Genomic DNA, 20,609 nt, shown 5'->3' with positions numbered 1-20,609 from the left:
GAATGGAGGGAAGGAGGGAGGAAGGAGGGAGAGAGGAAAGAAGGAAGGAAAAAGGGAGGGAGAGAGGGAGAGAGAAAAGGGAGGAAGGGCAGGAGGAAAAGAAGGAATGGAGGGAGGACAGAAGAACGGAGGGAAGGAGGGAGGAAGGAAGGAAGGAAGGAAGGTAAGCAGGTGGATTCTGATCCCAGAAAACCCACATTAAATCTGCCATTTATGAGAAACGCTTTCCGAAGGGACTGGGTGAACGTCCCTCCTCCCCAGAGACACAGCCAAGAGTCTGCGTCACATTAGAGAGGAGAGTTGCAGTAGCACAAAATATTTACTCGCTATGCCTTTGAAAGGGCATTTTGCTGGGATCCGTCATGCAAGACCACCAGGAGCCAGAGTCACACATGAATTTCCACACTGACGCTGTTGGAGTTCTTCTTTCTCAGGATTCAAATCCCTTTAAGACAATTGAGGCAGAAGAAGGCTGCTCACTTTTCAGCTCATCTACCCCAATCCTCCAGTAACAAGTCAAACCAGAAATGCTTGAAGCGTCATCCAATACACACACACACACACACACACACACACACACACACAAAGAGAGAGAGAGAGAGAGAGAGAGAGAGAAATACATAGATACACACACACAGAGAGAGAGAGAGAGAGAGAGAGAGAGAGAGAGAGTGAGAGAGAGAGAGAAACAGAGAGAGAGAGAGAGAGAGAGAGAGAGAGAGAAATACATAGATACACACACACACACACACACACACACACATATATATATATACAGGGATTAATCTTAGCTTTGCCCAATAAAATGCAAAACAAGTGAACCGATTCAGAAATGGCAAGAGGCTTTAAAAGGCATCTGATTTACTTTTTGTTTGCTAAAATATAAATTGTTGCCAAAGCATCTGTTATGTATTAAGCTTTATTGCAACACCTAAAGCTGTGTATAAGAGTCGCCACCAGGAGGCGCTGAACTGTAACTGTTTTGGTTGAGTACCTGGCCAGGTGCTGGCCAGGTATACAAAGAGCACAGGTAGCCCCAATTCCCCCAATACAGTCCCTTCACCTAATAAAGAGCTGCTATGCTGTACTCATCGTCTCGGCGTCCTTCCTGCTCTCCAGAACCCACTACACAACAGTGGCGACGAGGATGGGATCCTGCTTCGCATTAAAGAGCTGAACTCACGAGGGGACGGCTTCGCGTGCTGGAGGAAAGAGGCATCTTTCCCCCCCCCCCCGCTTCTACGGCCGGCTAGTCACCACGCTAGCGGCCTCACATACTCAGAATTAACCGTCTGAGTCGGTGGAGCAGGATCCGAGAACAAGAGGAAGATGCCGAAGGTCGGTCAGCCCAGGGAGTTCGACATCCGCCATCCCAAACGGTGGCCATCACACCTGGGGCAAGTCGAGAACTATCTCCGGGCGAACCAAATCGCCGAGGACGACCTAAAAGCGGCGACCCTGCTTTGCATAAGCGGGCCGGCCACATTCGACTTGGCCGAAAGCCTATTCGCACCGATGCCGATCGAAACCGTCTCCTACATGGACCTCATGACAAAGCTGAACGGGAATTTCAAGCTCCGAATGTCCGAGCGGGCCTGGCGGTTCCGTTTTGACCAGAGGGTACAACAGCCAGGCGAATCTGCGTCGGAGTTCATCGCAGCGTTGCGACATGCCGCCCGCCTCTGCCAGTTCTCCAACCTGGACAGCAACCCTCCCAGGACCGCGGGGCTTACCCTGCCACAGGGCCTGACTATGGGGTGGGTCCACCAGAAACAGGTAGCTTACCTGCTGACTCTCCAGTTCAGGAGAACTTGGACATCCAGGACACGCAGAGTAAGGCGCCAGCCCACAAGGGGGAAGAAACCCTAAGACGTTCATCTCGGCCCCAGAGACCACCCGCGTACCTCACGGATTATGTGCGCAAATAAGGAAGCCGGGTGGCTAGGTCCATTGGGAAGCGGTTGTCATGAATGTACATTCATTGTTTGTATATATAGTTGTTCATTGTTTGTATATATAGTTTCATCCTTAAGGAGGAAGGGGTGTTATGTATTAAGCTTTATTGCAACACCTAAAGCTGTGTATAAGAGTCACCACCAGGAGGTGTTGAACTGTAACTGTTTTGGCGGGAAACGGAGGTTCAAACCGATTGGTTGGTTGAGTACCTGGCCAGGTACTGGCCAGGTATATAAAGAGCACAGGTAGCCCCTATTCCCCAGTACAGTCCCTTCACCTAATAAAGAGCTGCTATGCTGTACTCATCGTCTCGGCATCCTTCCTGCTCTCCAGAAGCCGCTACACAACAGCATATTTAATCAGCCAGCCAGCCAGGCTGCGTTCCCAAATGGGAGCAGTGCAACGTGAGCCTCAGAGAAGACTTCGGACACTCGGAAGCACCCAAAGACCCAAACTTTTCCTATGCAATTCTCTAAAGCCGATCGACCTTCTGGTATTTGCTGCCGTAGCAGCCGGATTGCCTCGGGAAACGATGTGGTTGCTTTCAAGAGAGGCTCTTATTCCCAGCCTGGCTACCAACTGAACAGCTGAAGTGATTCACTTAACAACGGTGGGAAGAAAGGTTGTAAAATGGGGCAAAACTCACTTAACAACGATCTCGTAACAGATATGACCGTTTCATGATCTGAAGAGTAGAGGGCTAAGATGTCCTCCCACATTCCTGTTCCTTGGTGGTAACGGAGGTTGAAGGAGGAAAAAGCTTTTATTACTAAGAGCCACAGGGGTGCAGTGGTTAGAATGCAGAACTGCAGACTAATTCTGCCAACTTCCCACTGCAAGCAGTTTGATCCTGACCAGCTCAGCTTTCCATCCTCCCAAGGTCAGTAAAATGAGGACCCAGATTGTTGTGGGGAGGGGCAAGATGCTGACTCTGTAAACTGCTTAGAGAGGGCTGTAAAGCACTATGAAGCGGTATATAAGTCTAAGTTCTATTCTATTCTATTCTATATTCTATTCTATTCCAATTTCTATTCTATTCTATATTCTATTCTATTCTATTCCAATTTCTATTCTATTCTATATTCTATTCTATTCCATTCCATTCTATTCCAATTCTTATTGTATTTCTATTCTATTCTACTCTCGTGGTGGCGCAGGGGTTAATTCTGCCCACTGTCAGCAGTTTGATCCTAACCGGCTCAAGGTTGACTCAGCCTTCCATCCATCTGAGGTCGGTAAAATGAGGACCCGGATCGTTGGGGGCAAATATGCTGACTCTGCAAACCGCTTAGAGAGGGCGGTAAAGCCCTGTGAAACGGTATATAAGTTGTTATTATATAAGCTGTTGTTATTGCTACTAGGACTAGGTAAAGGTAAAGGTTCCCCCGCACATGCGTGCTAGTCGTTTCCGACTCTAGGGGCCGGTGCTCATCTCCGTTTCAAAGCCGAGGAGCCAGCGCTTGTCCGAGGACGTCTCCGTGGTCATGTGGCCGGCATGACTAGACACCAAAGGCGCACGGAACGCTGTTACCTTCCCACCGGAGTGGTCCCTATTTTTCTACTTGCATTTTTACGTGCTTTCAAACTGCTAGGTTGGCAGAAGCTGGGACGGGTAACAGGCGCTCACTCTGCTACGCGGCACTCGGGATTCGACCCGCCAAACTGCCGACCTTCTGATCGACAAGCTCAGCGTCCCAACCCACTGAGCCACCGCGTCCCGACTATTGGTACTAAGATGACATCAAATACCTCTTTTCATTTCTATCAAGAAGGGGCTATTTTCTCAGAGTTGAAGAATAAGAGTCCCTGGATTAGTGTGAAGTATCAATACTACTTTACAAAGCCTTAGTATGGCCACACCTGGAATAATTGCATCCAGTTTTGGTCGCCGCAATATGAAAAAGATGTTGAGGTTCTGGAAAGAGTACAGAGAAGAGGAGCAAAGATGATTAGGGGGCTGGAGGCTAAAACATTTGAAGATCGGCTGCAGGAACTAATTTGATAAAAAGGACCAGGGGTGACATGATAGCAGTCTTCCAATATTTGAGGGGCTGCCACAGAGAAGAGAGGGGTCCACATATTCTCCAAAGCACCTGAAAGCAGGAAAACAAGCAAGGGATGGAAACTACTCAGTATTGTGCGTTTTGCATAGGGCTGGTCAAATCCAGGTATAGGTTTGAGCGCAAAATTTCTGTCGTTAAGTGAAACATTTCTTAAGTGAGTTTTGCCCCATTTTACGACCTTTCTCGCCATGGCCGTTCAGTGTGCCACTGCAGTTGTTAACTCAATAACACCTTTGTTAAGTAAATCCGGCTTCCTCGTTGGCCTTGTCAGAAGGTCGCAAAAGGAGGATCACGTGACCTTGGGACACTGCGGCCGTCATAAATCCGAACCGGCTGCCCAGCGTCTGAATCTTCATCAGGTGATCACAAAAAGGTTGTAATGGTAAAAAGTGGTCCCTAGGTCCCTAAACAAACCGCTGCCGAGTCGAGGACTGCCTGTAATTTTCCCGAGGCAGGAAAAGCTTCCACATTGTGAGGGGCAATTTTTTATTCAGACGTGTTTCCACACGTTGTGAGTGTTGAAGCCATCTTTTACAAGTGCTCAAGCAGTCGAGAAAGCTGGGAGTCTGGATCTCAAACCTCTTTCACCTCAAGCAGGCTACGGTTGGGAATAGAGAGATCACGTCATGCCAATCTATGTTGATCGGGCAATTCTGGGAATTGAAGTTCTGCCCATCTAGCCTAGAGAAAAGACGGAGCAGGGGAGGCGTGATAGCAGGATTCCAGTATTTGAGGGGCTGCCACAAGGAGGAGGGGACCCACTTACTTCCCAAAGCACCAAAGGCGGCAAGACGAGGACCAACGGATGGAAGCTAATCAAGGAGAGAAGCAACCTGGAATTGAGGAGAATTCCTAACAGTGAGGACAATTAACTAGTCGAACAGCTTCCCTCAAGAACTTGTGGGCGCTCCATCACTGGAGGTTTTTAAGAAGAGACTGGACAGTCACGTGTCTGGAATGGTCTAGGCCAGGGGTAGGCAACCTTGGCTCTTTTATGACTCGTGGACTTCAATTCCCAGAATTCCTCAGCCAGCATGGGGGAAACTATGGCTCCTTTATGACTTGTGGACTTCAACTCCCAGAATTCCTGAGCCAGCATGAGGGACCTATGGCCCCCTCATGACTCATGGACTTCAATTCCCAGAATTCCTGAGCTAGCATGAGGGAACTATGGCCCCCTCATGACTCGTGGACTTCAATTCCCAGAATTCCTGAGTCAGCACGAGGGAACTATGGCCCCCTCATGACTCGTGGACTTCAACTCCCAGAATTCCTGAGCCAGCACGGCTCAGCTGGGAAACCTCTCCCTTTCCCCTCAGCGTGGCTGGCTCAGGAATTCTGGGAGTTGAAGTCCACAAGTCACAAAAGAGCCAAGGTGGCCTACCCTTCGGATAGGATCTCCTGTTTGAGCGGGGGGGGGGGGGAGGAGGGGTTGGACTAGAAGACCTCCAAGGTCCCTTCCAGCTCTATTCTGACTGATTGAAACCATCCTCATTTTTCGAAAGACACTTGCTTTACAGACTTGAGGGATGATGCCCCTGCCCCACGCCGGATCCAGATCAGGCCCCACACCGCTTGTGACATGAAACTTTCTCTTTATTGAATACAGAGTCGTCCAGCAAAAGGAATATGGGGAAGGGGGAAAGGTTCGTGATCAGGAAACCGTTCATAAATAGACTCAACCCCTCCACCCACCCACCCACCCACCCCCCACAAAATATCTCTCTCGCGGTCCCCTACCCTGCCAGCCCCACTTCCACCCCACCCCACCCCGGCCCCCTCTCCAGTGCCTTAGGGCCTTCTCCTGTGAAAACTACACCGGTGCGGTATTACTAAGTCTTGATTATATTATAGAAGAATCTGATCCAAGTGGCCGGCAATAAAAGCCGTGTCCCCTTTCCCCCCACCCCCATCCCCACTGAGGGTCTGTTTCTGGGTACCGAGACTGTGTTGAGGTGATCGTGCCTAGAAAAGGGGGGGGGGTCTTTTGCCTTATTTATTTATTTATTTATTTTATTTTAATTCCATTTATATCCCGCCCTTCTCCGAAGACTCAGGGTGGCTTACAAGCTTAGCAGTAGCCTTCATTCTATGTATATGCCTGCTTGTTAGGGCTTTCACACAAACCCCAAGCGGCATTATTACAAGTCACCCTTACCCTCACCCTTACTCTTACACACACGCGTGCACACCCTAACACACAACCTTTGGTGGAGAGAAAAATACATTGTCAATCTGGAGGAAGAACAGCAGGAGGTCAGCATTCAAAAAAATTGTGTGTGTGTGAAGAGGGTACCGTGCCAGCTGCAGCCACAGGCTGGAACTTAAAATTAGGGTTGAGGGGGGTCCTTGGCGCTCTGTGCGGCTGTTTCCTTGCAGACGTTTCACGACCCAACTAGGTAACATCATCTGAGATGGACACTTAGCCATCGGCATCCAACAAAGATAAAGACACAATCCTCGGTTGCATCAACAGAGGCATAGAATTAAAATCACGAGAAGCGTTAATCCCGCTTGATCAAGCCTCAGTCAGGCCACACCTGCGACACGGCATCCAGGTTTGGTCACCACATTACAAACAAGATGTTGAGACTTTGGGAAAAGTGCCAAGAAGAGCAACTAAGATATTTTTTTTTCTTTTTTTTCTTTTTTATTTTTTTAAAAAAATATGGAACGCTTCACGAATTTGCGTGTCATCCTTGCGCAGGGGCCATGCTAATCTTCTCTGTATCGTTCCAATTTTAGTATATGTGCTGCCGAAGCGAGCACACTAAGATATTAAAGGCCTGGAGAGGATAAAACATATGGAGAACGGTGGAAAGATTTGCGAATGGCCAGTCTGGGGAAAAGAAGGACCGTGTGTGTGTGTGTGTGTGTGCGTGTGTGTGTGGGAGAGGGACATGACAGCAGTCTTCCAGTATTTGAGGGGCTGCCACAAAGAAGTGGGGGGGTTTTATTTTCTAAAGCACCTGAAGGCAGGACAAGAAACAACGGATGAAAACTCATCCAGGAGAGAAGCAACCTAGAACTAAGGAGAAACTTCCTAACAGTAAAGACAATTAACCAGTGGAACTGCTTGCCTCCAGAAGTTGTGGGTGGCCCATCACTGGGGGGTTTCAAGAAGAGACTATAGAATTATAGAAACTAATTTATTGTTTTTTTAAAATATAAACCCAGACAACACGCTGTTTGTCAAATATTAAGGTGATTATGTTAAAAAAAATCAATAAAACATATATATTTTTTTTAAAAAAGAAGAGACTGGACAGCCACTTGTCTAAAATGGTCTAGGGTCTCCTGCCTGAGCAGGAGGTTGGACTAGAAGATCTCCCAAGGTCCCTTCCAGTTCTATTCTGATTGATTTGACTAGCACTGATGTGGGTCATGAAACATCTGCAAGAAAACAACCAGGCTCAGAGAGCACCAAGGAACTTAACAGTTCAACTCTGAGCTACAAAAATTGGGTTTTGTTTTTTTTTTAAAAAATGCTTTTGTGCTCAGTCCCCATCCAGGTCCAGCAGGGTTGAAGAAGCCATTTCAGGTTGCTTCCCAGATGTTCTGCGTCTCTCAGCATCCCAAGCCGGATGCAGTCCGACACATCTCTTTGCTGACACCTCCAGAGAAAAGAATTAATTGCTTTCAGGGGGGGTTTTATGGGCACCCTTCCCACCCCCACCCCTCCCAAGCAAGGCCCATCGGAGAGGCTGCTGTGGTGGGTTTCCTGCACTGCATCCTGCGATTTAAGATTTTGTTGGCTGAAACTGACTCTCCCACGTCCCTAAAATACACATAACAGGCACACGTGCACACAGAGCGAGGGTGCTGCAACTCCTTTGAAGTCACTCAAGTGTCCTATCCCGCAAACAGGTCTTCCCCAAGGTCAGGAACCTGAGGGGGGGGGGAGGAGGAGGAAGAGGAAGAAGAAGAAAAAGAGGAAGGAGGAGGAGGAAAGAGGAAATGAACGGGGGGGGGGAGGAGGAGGACTTAGTTAGAGGACAAAAGATAGGAGGGAGGGGGAGAGGGAAGGAAGATAGGGGAAGGAGAAGAGGAGGAGGAAGAGAATGGGGAGGAGGAGGAATCAGAGGAGAAGAGAAAATGGGAGGAGGAGGAAGATAGGAGGAAAAGAGGAGGAGAAATGGAGGATGGAGGCTTCTTCCGGCCATGGGCAAAAGCAGCCCTCAACAAGGGCATTTTGGGGGGCGCTCTCCGCTCTGGCCCTGTGCGGAGTCTCTCGGGGGTGGGGGTGGTGTTCTGAAACACCCCCCCCCGGGAAACACAAACCAAAGAAAGGGGGCACACAGAGGACACCCCCTGCACATGCCCCCTCCCTCCCCCCCGAGCTGCAGAGGACAAAGTGAAGACCACCTGCGTCCCCTCTGGCACACACAGCCGCACGGCCAGCCAGACGCAACTTGGCAAACCCACACAAACTGGTGGGTGGCAGCAAATTCCTTCCCCGCTGCAAGACCCACCACGCGCTTCTGAACCCGCGCACCCTGCGCAGGCCTCTCCCGGGGTGGCAGCCCCTTCTTCTCTGGCGGCACGTTGCCCTCCCCCACCCCGAGAACCTGCCCCTCCTCACCAGCGAAAGAGGAGACAGACCCTTTGGGGAAGGAAGCGTGGGGTTAGGAGGCCCGTGGGTCAGGGTCACTACTACGGGGTGGGCATTTTCCCTGCCCTGGAGGACCAGGGGAGGGGGGGGAGCCCTGTCCCCCTCCCTCTTCGGTATTGCACTCCAATTCTCCCCCCCCCCAAGAGATGGGAAATAGATTTGGGTGCAACGGTGCCTTAGAACGAGGCCACAGCCCCCCAACTGTCTTTGCGAGACTGGGCCTCCCCTATTATTTACAGGCCCATCAGTTTTTTTTTTGGGGGGGGGCATCTCAGCCCAGCAGGGGGCTTTGCCAACTCCTCTCTCCCCCCTCCCTCTGCTGCCCCCCAGCCCAGCCCCCCAAACTCTGATCCTTTGCTTTCTAGCTGGCCTCCTGGTGGGGGGGGGCAGCCGAGGACGGGAGGTCCAGCTCAGCACACGACGGAGGGGGGGGGGCACCAGCGGTCGCAAACTGGGACGGGTGGATGGCTCCCTCCGCCCACGGGGGGGTGGGGTGGGGTGGTCATTTCCAGGGGCGGAGGGGCTCCTAGCTGGCCAGGGTGCGTTGCAAATTCAGACGGTTCATCTTGGCTTCTTCCAAGGATTGCAGCTTCTGCAGCTGAAGTTCGTCCAGATGCCTCCAGAGCTCCTGGCGTTCCTTCTCCTTCTTCAGTTCCCTGTGGGGAGGGGCAGGAGGGGGGGGTCAGGGGCGAAGGAGGAGGCTTCCTACCCACCGCCACCCTCCGGTCCACCTCCCCCCACCCCAACCAGGTGCACAGAAGAATGTCAGAATTCAGAATTAACAGTGTTTGGGGAGGGGGGACAGCCACCGGGCCAAAAATCAGGGGTCTCCAATCCCCGGGCTGCGTCTCGCTCCCAGGCCGTGGCCTATTCAGAAGCGGACTGCATGAGCGACGGGCCGGTGCGCGTGCGCACATGCGTGCAGCTCAACTCGCGCAAGTTGAGATGCACGCGCATGCATGCGCACACTGGCCCACAGCTCATGGGGCCTGGTTCCCCTCTCCCCACCCACCCACCCACCCACCCAGGTCGCCAAGCCCCAGAGGTTGGGGCCTGCTGATCTAAATGATTGGTCCAATGTGCAATTCACCAGACTGTACTCCAGGATAACGGTGTTGGGGGTCTTCCAGTCCAACTGGATGCTGAAGCAGGAGACCTACCAACTTCTTGAAGGTAAGATCTGAACACAAGAGGAACAGATTCTCTTTGGAGGTTTTGGAGACCCCACCCCCACCCCCACGGATGGTTTAGCTGTTTTTCCTGAATATCTAGACTTAAGGAGAAATTTCCTGGCAGTGAGAACAATTAACCAGTGGAACGACTTGCCACCAGAAGTTGTGGGTGCTCCATCACTGGAGGCTTTTAAGAGACTGGACAGCCATTTGTCGGAAATGGTATAAGGTCTCCTGCTGGAGCAAGGGGTTGGACTAGAAGACCTCCAAGGTCCCCTCCCAACTCTTGTTATTCTTGTCTTTTATCCTTGGGAATCCCTTCTGACTCCGCAGTTCTGCGATAGTTGCACGAACCATCAACGAACACAATGAGCTGGCTTTGTACAAGATGCCAAGACCACCCCCCACCCCCATTCACAAGACCAAGCCTAGCTTAGCATCTCATGTGAATTTGGTCGTGCTGTTTCAGGCATGCAGAAAGGGAAGTATTGTAGACTCAGGGTTTAGGGCAGGGATGTCCAATCTTGGCAGCTTGAAGACCCATGGACTTCAAGTCCCAGAATTCCCTAGCCAGCCAAGTCCATGGCTCTTCCAAGTTGCCAAGGTTGGACATCCTTGGTTGAGCTTGTCCAGTTTTCCAACCACATCTTCTGAAACTAGATAGCATGGAGGACCACCACCCTTCCTGGACCGGAGAGCTCTATTCTTCGGTTCCACCACCAAGACTTGCCCCCCCACAGTTCACACACTCACACAAACACACTTACTGCTGTTTCTCCACCTTGTAGGAGGCAGTGAGTTCATCAAAGAGCTTGCCATTCATTTCCATGAAGGTCTTGAGGACGTTGTAGACCAGAGACACAATGGTCCTGGGAAGAGAGATGGGATGGGATGGTGAGGACAAAGAGAAGATGAACCTGGGACACACGGGGGCCGACATCCCTACAGTCCCACAACTATGACAACTCGCCATGGCCAACTGGCTGCAGGACAAGAGTCACACTAATATCGGAGAAGTAGTTGAATTAGAATCATTAAGGAAAGGATGCCAAATGAGGGATAAAATAAAATGTGAATGACAAAAAATAATGTATATATTTTTAATTGTCTATGGAGATTTTCCATCATCCAGGCCACGGTTGAACCAAAGGTGTTTTTTCAGGAGGCAACTGGACTTTCTTGTTCTTTCTTTGAAGACGTTTCGCTTCTCCTCCAAGAAGCTTCTTCAGTTCTGACTGGATGGTGGGGAATGGAAGGATTTATACTCCTTGCAGACAGCTGGTCATTTGCAAATAATAATAGTAATAGTAATAGTAATAGTGGGCAATAGAAGAAGGGGACGACAGAGAATGAGGTGGCTGGATGGAGTCCCTGAAGCAGTAGGCGTGAGCCTAAAGGGACTCCAGAAGATGGTAGAGGACAGGAAGGCCTGGAGGAATGTTGTCCATAGGGTCGCGATGGGTCGGACACGACTTCGCAGCTAACAACAACAACAATAGTAATAGTAGTAGTAGTAGTAATAGTAGTAGTAGTAGTAGTAATCATCATCATCATCATCTTTATTGATTAGCCCGTGGGCCATATCAAGGTGCAGAGTTCCAAACACACATTCTACTAAAATGCAGTAAAAAACAATTTAGAATGGAATTAGTGGAAATATAATTTAGGATAAAATAGAAATAAAATACAATTTAAAATGAAATGGGGATTAAAATACATTTTTAAAATGAAATTAGAATCAAACACGGCAATTTAAGATGTAGATAAAATATGATAAAAGTACATTTCATGGCCACCCCTACAATCTAACCCAATCAGCCTCCAATCTGCCAATCTCGGCCGAACCATTTTGCTCCGGGACAGTCGCTGCGTTAAGTGTAATTTTCAAATTCTGGCCGCAGGCAAGTTAAGTTATTTTGATAGGGGGATTCACACTTTTAAGAGAGTTGCTGAGAGTCGTTGGGAGGAACGCCCTTTGAATGGGGTGGAACTAGGAATGGATTTCCAGGAAACAATGGCAGACTACAGCAACCATCTGCACTTTGGTTGGCGATGCAGACACCCCAGACTCATCGCCAGCGTCCGTCTTCAACCGTGAAGGGACGCAGGGCTGCAAACATCCTGTAGCCAAGAAGGTGCAAATGCCACCACTCAGGTGACCCTGAGGACAAGAGATAAACCTCCAAGTGGCCTCAACGACCCTCTGCAGCGACGGCGAGCCTTTTAGAGACCGAGTGCCCAAAAACCGCCCCCGCCCACCCGCAGGGCCACTCACCACCTCCACGGCCTGCTGCAAATTGCCCAGGCAGTCCAGCAGCGCCATGGTGGCCACGCCCTCCGGCCACGCCCCACAGCACCAACTGCGCGTGATGGGGTGTGAGGGCGAAGTCTCGTCCCCGCTGCCCGGCTGCCACGGAGTTGGCTATGCTGCTCTGCGCGGGCCGTGCTCAGGGCGATTCTCCTCCGGGGGGGACTCCTGAGGAGGAGGGGGCTGCGGGCGGAGGCAGGGCTGGGGCAATGGCGCATCTGCCCATAGAGAGAGCTCTCAGGGCCGCCTCTGGCACACGTGCAATTGGTTCGCCACCACTGCTCTAAAAAGAAGGCAAACGACCAGCTGTCTTCAAGGAGTATAAATCCTCCCGCTCCCCACCATCCAGTCAGAGCTGAAGAAGCTTCTTGGGTGAGAAGTGAAACGTCTTCAAAGCAAAACAAGGAAGTCCAGTTGCCTCCTGGAAAAAAAGCAGCTTTGGGAGAAGGATGAAAGGGAAAGAGGAGGAAGAGGAGGAGGAAGATGGGAGGGAAAGAAGGAGAAGGATAGAGAGAGACAGAGGAAGAGAAAGAGAAAGAGAAAGAGAAAGAGAAAGAGAAAGAGAAAGAGAAAGAGAAAGGGAAGGAAGGAAGGAAGGAAGGAAGGAAGGAAGGAAGGAAGGAAGGAAGGAAGGAAGGAAGGAAGGAAGGAAGGAAGGAAGGAGAGGAAGGAAGGAAGGAAGGAAGGAAGGAAGGAAGGAAGGAAGGAAGGAAGGGTCTTCAAGGAGTATAAATCCTTCCATTCCCCACCATCCAGTCAGAGCTGAAGAAGCTTCTAGGAGGAAAAGCGAAACGTCTTCAAAGCAAAACAAGGAAGTCCAGTTGCCTCCTGGAAAAGCACCTTTGGGGATATTTCTTTTAACGATTTTAAATAATTAAACTGAATTATTCAATTGTCCTGCAGCGAGTTGTCCCATTCCAACTGACAAAGAGAGCTCAACCTCGGTGAAGGAGTAGGAAGTGGGCTTTCCCCAGATAGGTTTTTCTAACTTGGCGGGGGGGGGGGAATATCCGAGGAAGCCTCCCTTCTCTGACCATGTTCTCCCCGGCGCGGCGCCTGCCGGACTCACGGGTTCCAGTGCTCCTTGGAGACGCGGTAGAGCGTGCCGAAGATGGTGGGAAGCACGGTGTGACAATTGTCCTCCACCAGGCTCAGGATGTATTCATTGTTCCAGAAATACAGGGCCCGTTCAGCCACCTGGTTTTTGGGGGGGAAGGGGGCACACAGCAAAGCCGTGAGCATTTGAAAGCCCACCGGAAAAGTCCCCAGCCCAGCTGCCTTCAATCTAGGCCAGGGGTAGGCAACCTTGGTTCCTTTATGACTCGTGGACTTCAACTCCCAGAATTCCTGAGTCAGCATGGGGGAACTATGGCCCCTTCATGACTTGTGGACTTCAACTCCCAGAATTCCTGACCCAGCCTGGCTCAGCTTGGAAACCTCTCCCTTTCCCCTCAGCGTGGCTAGCTCAGGAATTCTGGGAGTTGAAGTCCACGAGTCACAAAAGAGCCAAGGTTGCCTACCCCTGGCCTATACTCTAAACCAGGGGTCTTCAAACTTGGCCCTTTTATGACTTGTGGACTTCAACTCCCACAATTCCTGAGCCAGCATGGGGGAACTATGGCTCCTTTATGACTCGTGGACTTCAACTCCCACAATTCCCGAGCCAGCCACACTGAGGGGAAAGGGAGAGGTTTCCAAGGTGAGCCACGCTGGCTCAGGAATTCTGGGAGTTGAAATCCACTAGTCATAAAAGAGCCAAGGTTGCCTACCCCTGGCCTAGGCCTAGGCTGCTTTATGACTTGTGGACTTCAACTCCCAGAATTCCTGAGCCAGCCACGCTGAGGGGAAAGTTTCCAAGCTGAGCCATGCTGGCTCAGGAATTCTGGGAGTTGAAGTCCACCAGTCATGAAGGGGCCATAGTTCCCCCATGCTGGCTCAGGAATTGTGGGAGTTGAAATCCACGAGTCATAAAAGAGCCAAGGTTGCCTACCCCTGGGCTAGGGAGTCCTCGACTTACAGATATGGTGAAGCCCAACATTTCCCTTGCTAAGCAAGACAGTTTTAAGTGAGTTTTGCCCCATTTTGCGACTTTTCTTGCCACAGCTGTTAAGCAGATCATTGCAGTTAGGTTAATAACACAGTTGTTAAATGAATCTGGCTTCCCCATTGATTTTGTTTGTCAGAAGGTCGCAAAAGGGGATCACGTGACACACACCCCCGGGACACTGCGACCGTCATAAATATGAGTCAATTGTCAAGCTCCGAATTTTGATCATGTGACCCTGGGGATGCTGCAAGAGTCGTTAAGTGTGAAAAATGGTCACAGGTCGCTTTTTTTCAGCGCCGTGGTAACTTCGGTCACCAAATGAATGGCCGTAAGCAGAGGACTACCGGCAAGGCAGTCTTTGGATTACGACCAATTGCTTAACGATGCCTCGCAGTTTTGACGGCCTCAGAAGAAAGGGACTTACGGCCCACCCTCAAAGTTACAACTGTCGCGCTGCCCCCTGCAGTCGCCTGATCACAATTGTCCTACGGCTGCAACCTTCCAATAAGCAGAGTAAACTGGAGGGGAGGAGGAGCCAGATTCACTTAGGGACGGTTGTAAAATGCAGCCCTGGGCTGGTGGCGACTGGCTTAATGACCGCATTGCTTGGCAAACTGAAATTCCCCAAGATGGTTCCCCCCCCCCCGCCCTTTGCTCGGCGCCCCCTCCCCAAGGCACCTGGAAGTGGGGGCTGGCGATGCACCGGGCCACCTGCTTGAAGAGTGGCTCCTGGATCTTCACAAACTGCGATGGTTCGATGACGTCCAGGATCTCCTCAATTTCTCCTAGGAGCATCACCTGAACAAGCCGGGGGAGGGAGAGGACATGAAAAGAGGGGGGGGCCCTCTAGCAGCAGGCAGGGTGATGCATTTGCAGGACCTTCCCCCCATTTGCATGCGTTTCCCCCCCTTCCCTCCGTCGTCCCCACCCTGTACCTCTTTTTGGGTGCAGGTCTTCGGCCAGTATTTCAAGAGACCGCGGATCACCTGCAAAAGGAAAGGAAGTTATTCATTCGCTTTTATTTATCCTATGGCAGGGGTAGGCAACCTCGGCTCTTTTAAGACTCGTGGACTTCAACACCCAGAATTCCTGAGCCAGCCTGACTCAGCTTGGAAACCTGTCCCTTTCCCCTCAGTGTGGCTGGCTCAGGAATTCTGGGAGTTGAAGTCCACAAGTCATAAAGCGGCCTAGGCCTAGGCCAGAGGTAGGCAACCTTGGCTCTTTTATGACTCGTGGACTTCAATTCCCAGAATTCCTGAGCCAGCATGGCTCAGCTTGGAAACTTTCCCTTTCCCCTCAGTGTGGCTGGCTCAGGAATTCTGGGAGTTGAAGTCCACAAGTCATAAAGCCACGTAGGCCAGAGGTAGGCAACCTTGGCTCTTTTATGACTCGTGGACTTCAACTCCCACAATTCCTGAGCCAGCCATGCTGAGGGGAAAGGGAGAGGTTTCCAAGCTGAGCCAGGCTGGCTCAGGAATTCTGGGAGTTGAAGTCCATGAGTCATAAAAGAGCCGAGGTTGCCTACCCCTGGCCTATGGCATCTGCAGAGGTCACACAATCATTGATATGCACATTTATTTTAAATAAAGTGCCAGCAAACAAACATACATACGTACATACATATTTATATATTTCTCAGCTTACAACCGTTCACTTAGCGACCAAAGTTAGAACGGCACCGGAAAAAGTGACCTATGACCGTTCTTCACACTTATGACCGTTGCAGCCTTCCCACGGTGAGGTGATCAGGATTCAGACGCTTGGCAACTGACTCGTACATATGACGGTCGCTGCTGTGTCCCGGGGGGGGTCACGTGATCCCCTTTTGCGACCTTCTGACCGGCCAAGTCAATGGGGAAGCTGGATTCGCTTAACGACCGTGTTTCTAACTGCAGTAATTCACTTAACAACCGGGGCAAGAAAGTTCGTGAAGTGGGGCAAAATTCGCTGATCAAATGTCTCATTTAGCAACCAAAATTTTGGGCTTCGGTTCTGGTCGTAAGTCAAGGGCTACCTTGTATGCGTCACGATTTTGTATGTATCCTTTGTAGACGATGGGTCCAAGATCCCCGCCTCTTAACGAAACGCAGCCTCTTCCAGAATCATCTAAATCTTTACTGGTCTTTTATTTTGGAGGCGTGCTGCTCCTACCTACGGAGGCTCTACTGCCAGCTTCCATAGCTTTACACAGCTCGGAGGCCTGCTCTTTCTTTATAAAAAAAAGCCCTGTGGGAAACTGCTCAATTGTGAAGCAGTTGTAGTCATAAAACAAGGACGAGCTGTGTATATATAAGATATGTGGACCAAACAATACGGGAGAAAAAAATATTAAATTAAGATAAAACCGTAAGACTATCGCCATAATATGGAGCCACAGAATTGCAATGGGATAGATGGTATAATTCAATAGAGAGAGAGAGAGAGAATGAAGGAGAGGGAAAAAAGTTGGAATTTTAAGCCACCCAGAGTCACTGGGTGGGATTGGGCAGTTCTAGAAATGCAAGGAACAAACAAGAAGTAAACTCCTGCTGTGGATCAGAGGAGCCTCTCGCACCCAGGTCCGCTTCCACGCTGCCAAAACTTGCCCAGCCACCTGTGGCCCTCCACCCTGCTGGGGCCATGACCCCTGCCCTGCTGCTTGTCCCCCGCCCCTCGCAAAGGCCGGACTCACGTGCTCGGTCAGCGTGGCATCTTTTTCCAAGAACTGGACCACGCAGTAGGCCAGCTGCAAGAGAGGAGAGGAGACCATTTCTCAAGGTCCTTCTTTCTCCCCCGCCACTGCCCCCCCCTTCTGCTTCTGCAGCCCCCAGCCAGCCTAGGCGACAATCCCAGAAAGCCAGGTTAACGCGTGCGGATAGGAGACCACTCAGAAATCCCACAGCAACAGCCAGGGCAGACCAGTTCCTTGTCTGTTCTTCTCCCCTCTTATCCTGACCGGGCTAACTAGGACTTCCCTTTTCAACCTGCAGGTTTGTCACAACCAAGGACACTGCTATTGCGCCCCCCCCTTTTGTTGCCAGACCGGGGGCCTTGGGGGCAGCGTGGGCAGTGGGCCCCCGCCCCACAGGGAGGCAAGTCAAGTGAGAGTGGGCGCAGAGCAACAGAATCCAGGTCAGGGGCGCAAAGAGCCAAAGACCCCCGGATGCCTCCCTGAACCGCGGAGTGCCCCAAGCGCTCCTCTCTGCGCCCCCCCCCCCCCGTCCCCAGGCACTGCTGGCTCACCTGGGCGTGGAAAATGGAGAGTGACTTGACGGAGTGAAGCGGGATGAGGACCCGGATGAGGAACTGCTTGTGTTCCGCCTTCAAGGGCAGGGCGAAGCCGTTGATGATGCTGAAAGCGAAGCCGAGGGAGGGGTTTACGGGAGGGTCATCCCTTGCAGGGTCGTTGTTGTAGCAGCCAATTTCTCCTTATCAGTGGCGGGGGGATCTAGATCGGGGCTTCCCAAGTAAGCAACCTGAACGAGTGGACTTCCAACTCCCACTCCGTTCAGTCTACGGATAAGAGAGGGAAACAAGTCTCCAAAAATTTCAAGGGCTGCTGCAGGGAAGCAGAAAAAAACTTTTGTTTCTGTTCTCCTGTGGGCAGGAGGACCAGTGGACTCTAAAAACCATACTTCGAGGAAATCCAGACCAGGAGGAAATTGTTTGTACCGGCAGCCTGTGGAACAGACTGCCACGTGAAGTGGGAATTTCTCCTTGGCTAAAGGTCTTCGGCCCAGAGGCTGGAGGGCCCTCCTTCAGAGACTGTCTCCTGAACCCTACCCTAAGCAGGGGGTTAGGACTAGATGACCTTGGGGTCCCTTCCATCGCGAGGAAACTCTGCTTTAAAGGACGGGGGGGGGGGGAAGAACGGCGATCCTTACACGGAGGAGCGTTGCTTCTCCCAGCCCTGAAAGATTTACCTCCCGAGGATCTCCAACAATTCAGCCACTCCGTTGAAGTGCTCCATCTCGTAAATGAACCTGCCAGGGGGGAAGGAAAAAAAGAAACAGGGAAGGTCGCGTGTGCTGGACCGCTTTATAGTCATCTGGCCCGTTATATAGCTAGCTTAGGAATTAAGAAGTGTGTTAGAGCATTTAGCATTTAAAGGGTTAAATGCTCTCTCCTTAAAAGAGCTGTTAGGTTGGAACATTTAGCATTTAAAGGGTTAAACGCTGTCTCCTTAAGAGATGGCCTCTGGGAAATGTAGTCCAGTTGTTGGTCAGTCCTATGTCTTATCTCAGGGGTCTTCAAACTTGGCCTTTTTATGACTTCTGGACTTCAACTCCCAGAATTCCTCAGCCAGGCACGCTGGCTGAGGAATTCTGGGAGTTGAAGTCCACAAGTCATAAAAGGGCCAAGTTTGAAGACCTCTCCTTATCTAGTCGGTGGGAGGGGCTTCAAAGTTTATTACAGGATATCCTGGCCACGTGCCAAGGTGGCAAAAAGCTTTTGTTCTATCAAGCCGCATGCACGCATCGATTGGGATCCTCAACGATGCCGAGCTGATATGGGGGAATTATTTCTTTTTTGCCCTGCGTGGATGGACAAATCTATAAATATGAACAGAGGTATCTACAGCAAACGTTAAGTCTGCCTAGAATTCCTGATCAATAAATATTTGTTTAAAACCATTCCGGGGAGTTTACCCTATCTGGATCGGGGCTATAACGCAGCTCAGTCTACGTTCCAGTATATTGCATTCTCGCCGCTGTCTTCCCCGCGGGATGGGCATGCAGGCAACTGTCATCCCCTTCTCCCCTCTGCTCCCTTTCCCCACCTTCATGAAAGGCAACAGGGAGTCCTCGTTTAGTGGCCATTCGAAGTTACGACGGCATGGGAAAAAGCAACTTCTGACCGTTTTTCACACTTAACGACCATTGTGGCAACCCAGTGGTCATGTGATCAAAATCCAGACTCGTGTTTATGACCGTTGCAGTGTCCTTGTGTGTGTGTGTGTGTTTGTGTGTCACGTGATCCCCTTTCGTGACCTTCTGACATGCAAAGTCAAGGGGGGGGGGGAAGCCAGATCCACTTAACGACCGTGTGACTAACTTACCGACTGCAGCGATTCACTTAACAACTGTGCCAAGAAAGGTTGTGAAATGGGCACAACTCAACTTAACAATGGTCTCGCTTTGCCAAGTAAAATTTGGGTAAAATTGTGGTCGTACATCCAGGACTACTTGTACCATGATGCCAAGCTAGCCCAAGACCGGGAGAAGATCCACAAGATTCCCAATCAGAAGGGTCTTTCCCTCTAAATAGCCTTCCTGCTCTAGGAAGAGAATCCAGGGGGATCTTGGACTCTCTCACACAAAGTGGGTTCACACAACGCCCCACCCACCTGCTCTAAGCCTCTGGGGGGCTTAACAGATGCAGATGATGCAAAAATAACCATTCCAGCTTTCCTTTAACCATGAGAAATGGGATGCAAATATTTTAAATTAAAGTATCTCAGACTTGGCCCCTTTAAGGCATGTGGAGTTCGGCTCCCAAAATTCCAACATCTTTAATATGGGTGGACTTCAATTCCCAGAATTCCCTAACTAGCATGCTTTAAGTGGGGTGGAACTCACCTCCCAGAATTCCCCAGCCAGCATGGTTTTTAAGATGGACGAACTTTGACTTCCAGAATTCCACAGCCAGCATGCTTTAAGATGGACGGACTTCAACTCCTGCCTCTTGGCTGGGGAATTCTGGGAGTTAAAAGGCCACACATTTTAAAGGGGCCAAATCTGAAAAACATGTGTTTTAAATCCACCCACTTAGGCTTAAACAAGTCACGGTTCTTGGGAAATTAAGGCAGTGAGAAGAAATCAGCTGGCGGAGAAAAGAGGGGAGAGCACAGAATTAATTCTTTGGGCCTGCTGGCATGCCCCCCCTGCTGCCCCCCAATATCTTGCCATTCGAATAATTTCAACATTTGGTTACACCAGGGGTAGGCAACCTTGGCTCTTTTATGACTCGTGGACTTCAACTCCCAGAATTCCTGAGCCAGCCACGCTGAGGGGAAAGGGAGAGATTTCGGAGCTGAGCCAGGTTGGGTCAGGAATTCTGGGAGTTGAAGTCCACGAGTCAGAAAGGGGCCATAGTTCCCCCACGCTGGCTCAGGAATTCTGGGAGTTGAAGTCCACCAGTCATGAAGGGGCCATAATTCCCCCGTGCTGGCTGAGGAATTCTGGGAGTTGAAGACCATGAGTCATCAAAGGGGCCATAGTTCTCCCATGCTGACTCAGGAATTCTGGGAGTTGAAGTCCACGAGTCAGAAAGGGGCCATAGTTCCGCCATGCTGGCTCAGGATCCTGGGAGTTAAGTCCACGAGTCATGAAGGGGTCATAGTTCCCCATGCTGGCTCAGGAATTCTGGGAGTTGAAGTCCACAAGTCATGAAGGGGCCATAGTTCCCCCATGCTGGCTCAGGAATTCTGGGAGTTGAAGTCCACAAGTCATGAAGGGGCCATAGCTCCCTC

General features: G+C 50.7%; 1 protein-coding gene across 6 annotated transcripts in view; it reads right to left on the bottom strand.

The window, feature by feature from the left end:
* Positions 1–9,052: 9,052 nt before the first annotated feature.
* Positions 9,053–20,609, bottom strand: part of PPP2R5B (protein phosphatase 2 regulatory subunit B'beta) — a 31,010-nt gene continuing 19,453 nt past the window's right edge. Inside the window, exons 6-13 of one of the 6 annotated variants that reach the window (XM_081340414.1) lie at positions 18,061–18,120; positions 17,381–17,489; positions 16,830–16,883; positions 15,094–15,144; positions 14,837–14,956; positions 13,181–13,308; positions 10,571–10,672; positions 9,053–9,287 (exon numbers count right to left, since the gene is read on the bottom strand). In XM_081340414.1, the coding sequence (XP_081196540.1) occupies positions 9,158–9,287; positions 10,571–10,672; positions 13,181–13,308; positions 14,837–14,956; positions 15,094–15,144; positions 16,830–16,883; positions 17,381–17,489; positions 18,061–18,120 (754 nt within the window). In that variant the 3' untranslated portion in view covers positions 9,053–9,157. The other 5 variants (XM_081340418.1, XM_081340417.1, XM_081340419.1 and 2 more) reach the window with 5 other exon arrangements.

Source organism: Vipera berus, assembly GCF_964194415.1.
Source record: "Vipera berus genome assembly, chromosome: 16".
NCBI classification, from domain to species: domain Eukaryota; kingdom Metazoa; phylum Chordata; class Lepidosauria; order Squamata; family Viperidae; genus Vipera; species Vipera berus.
The sequence above is the reverse complement of the archived record's forward strand: the minus strand, read 5'-3'. Positions and strand labels throughout refer to the sequence as shown.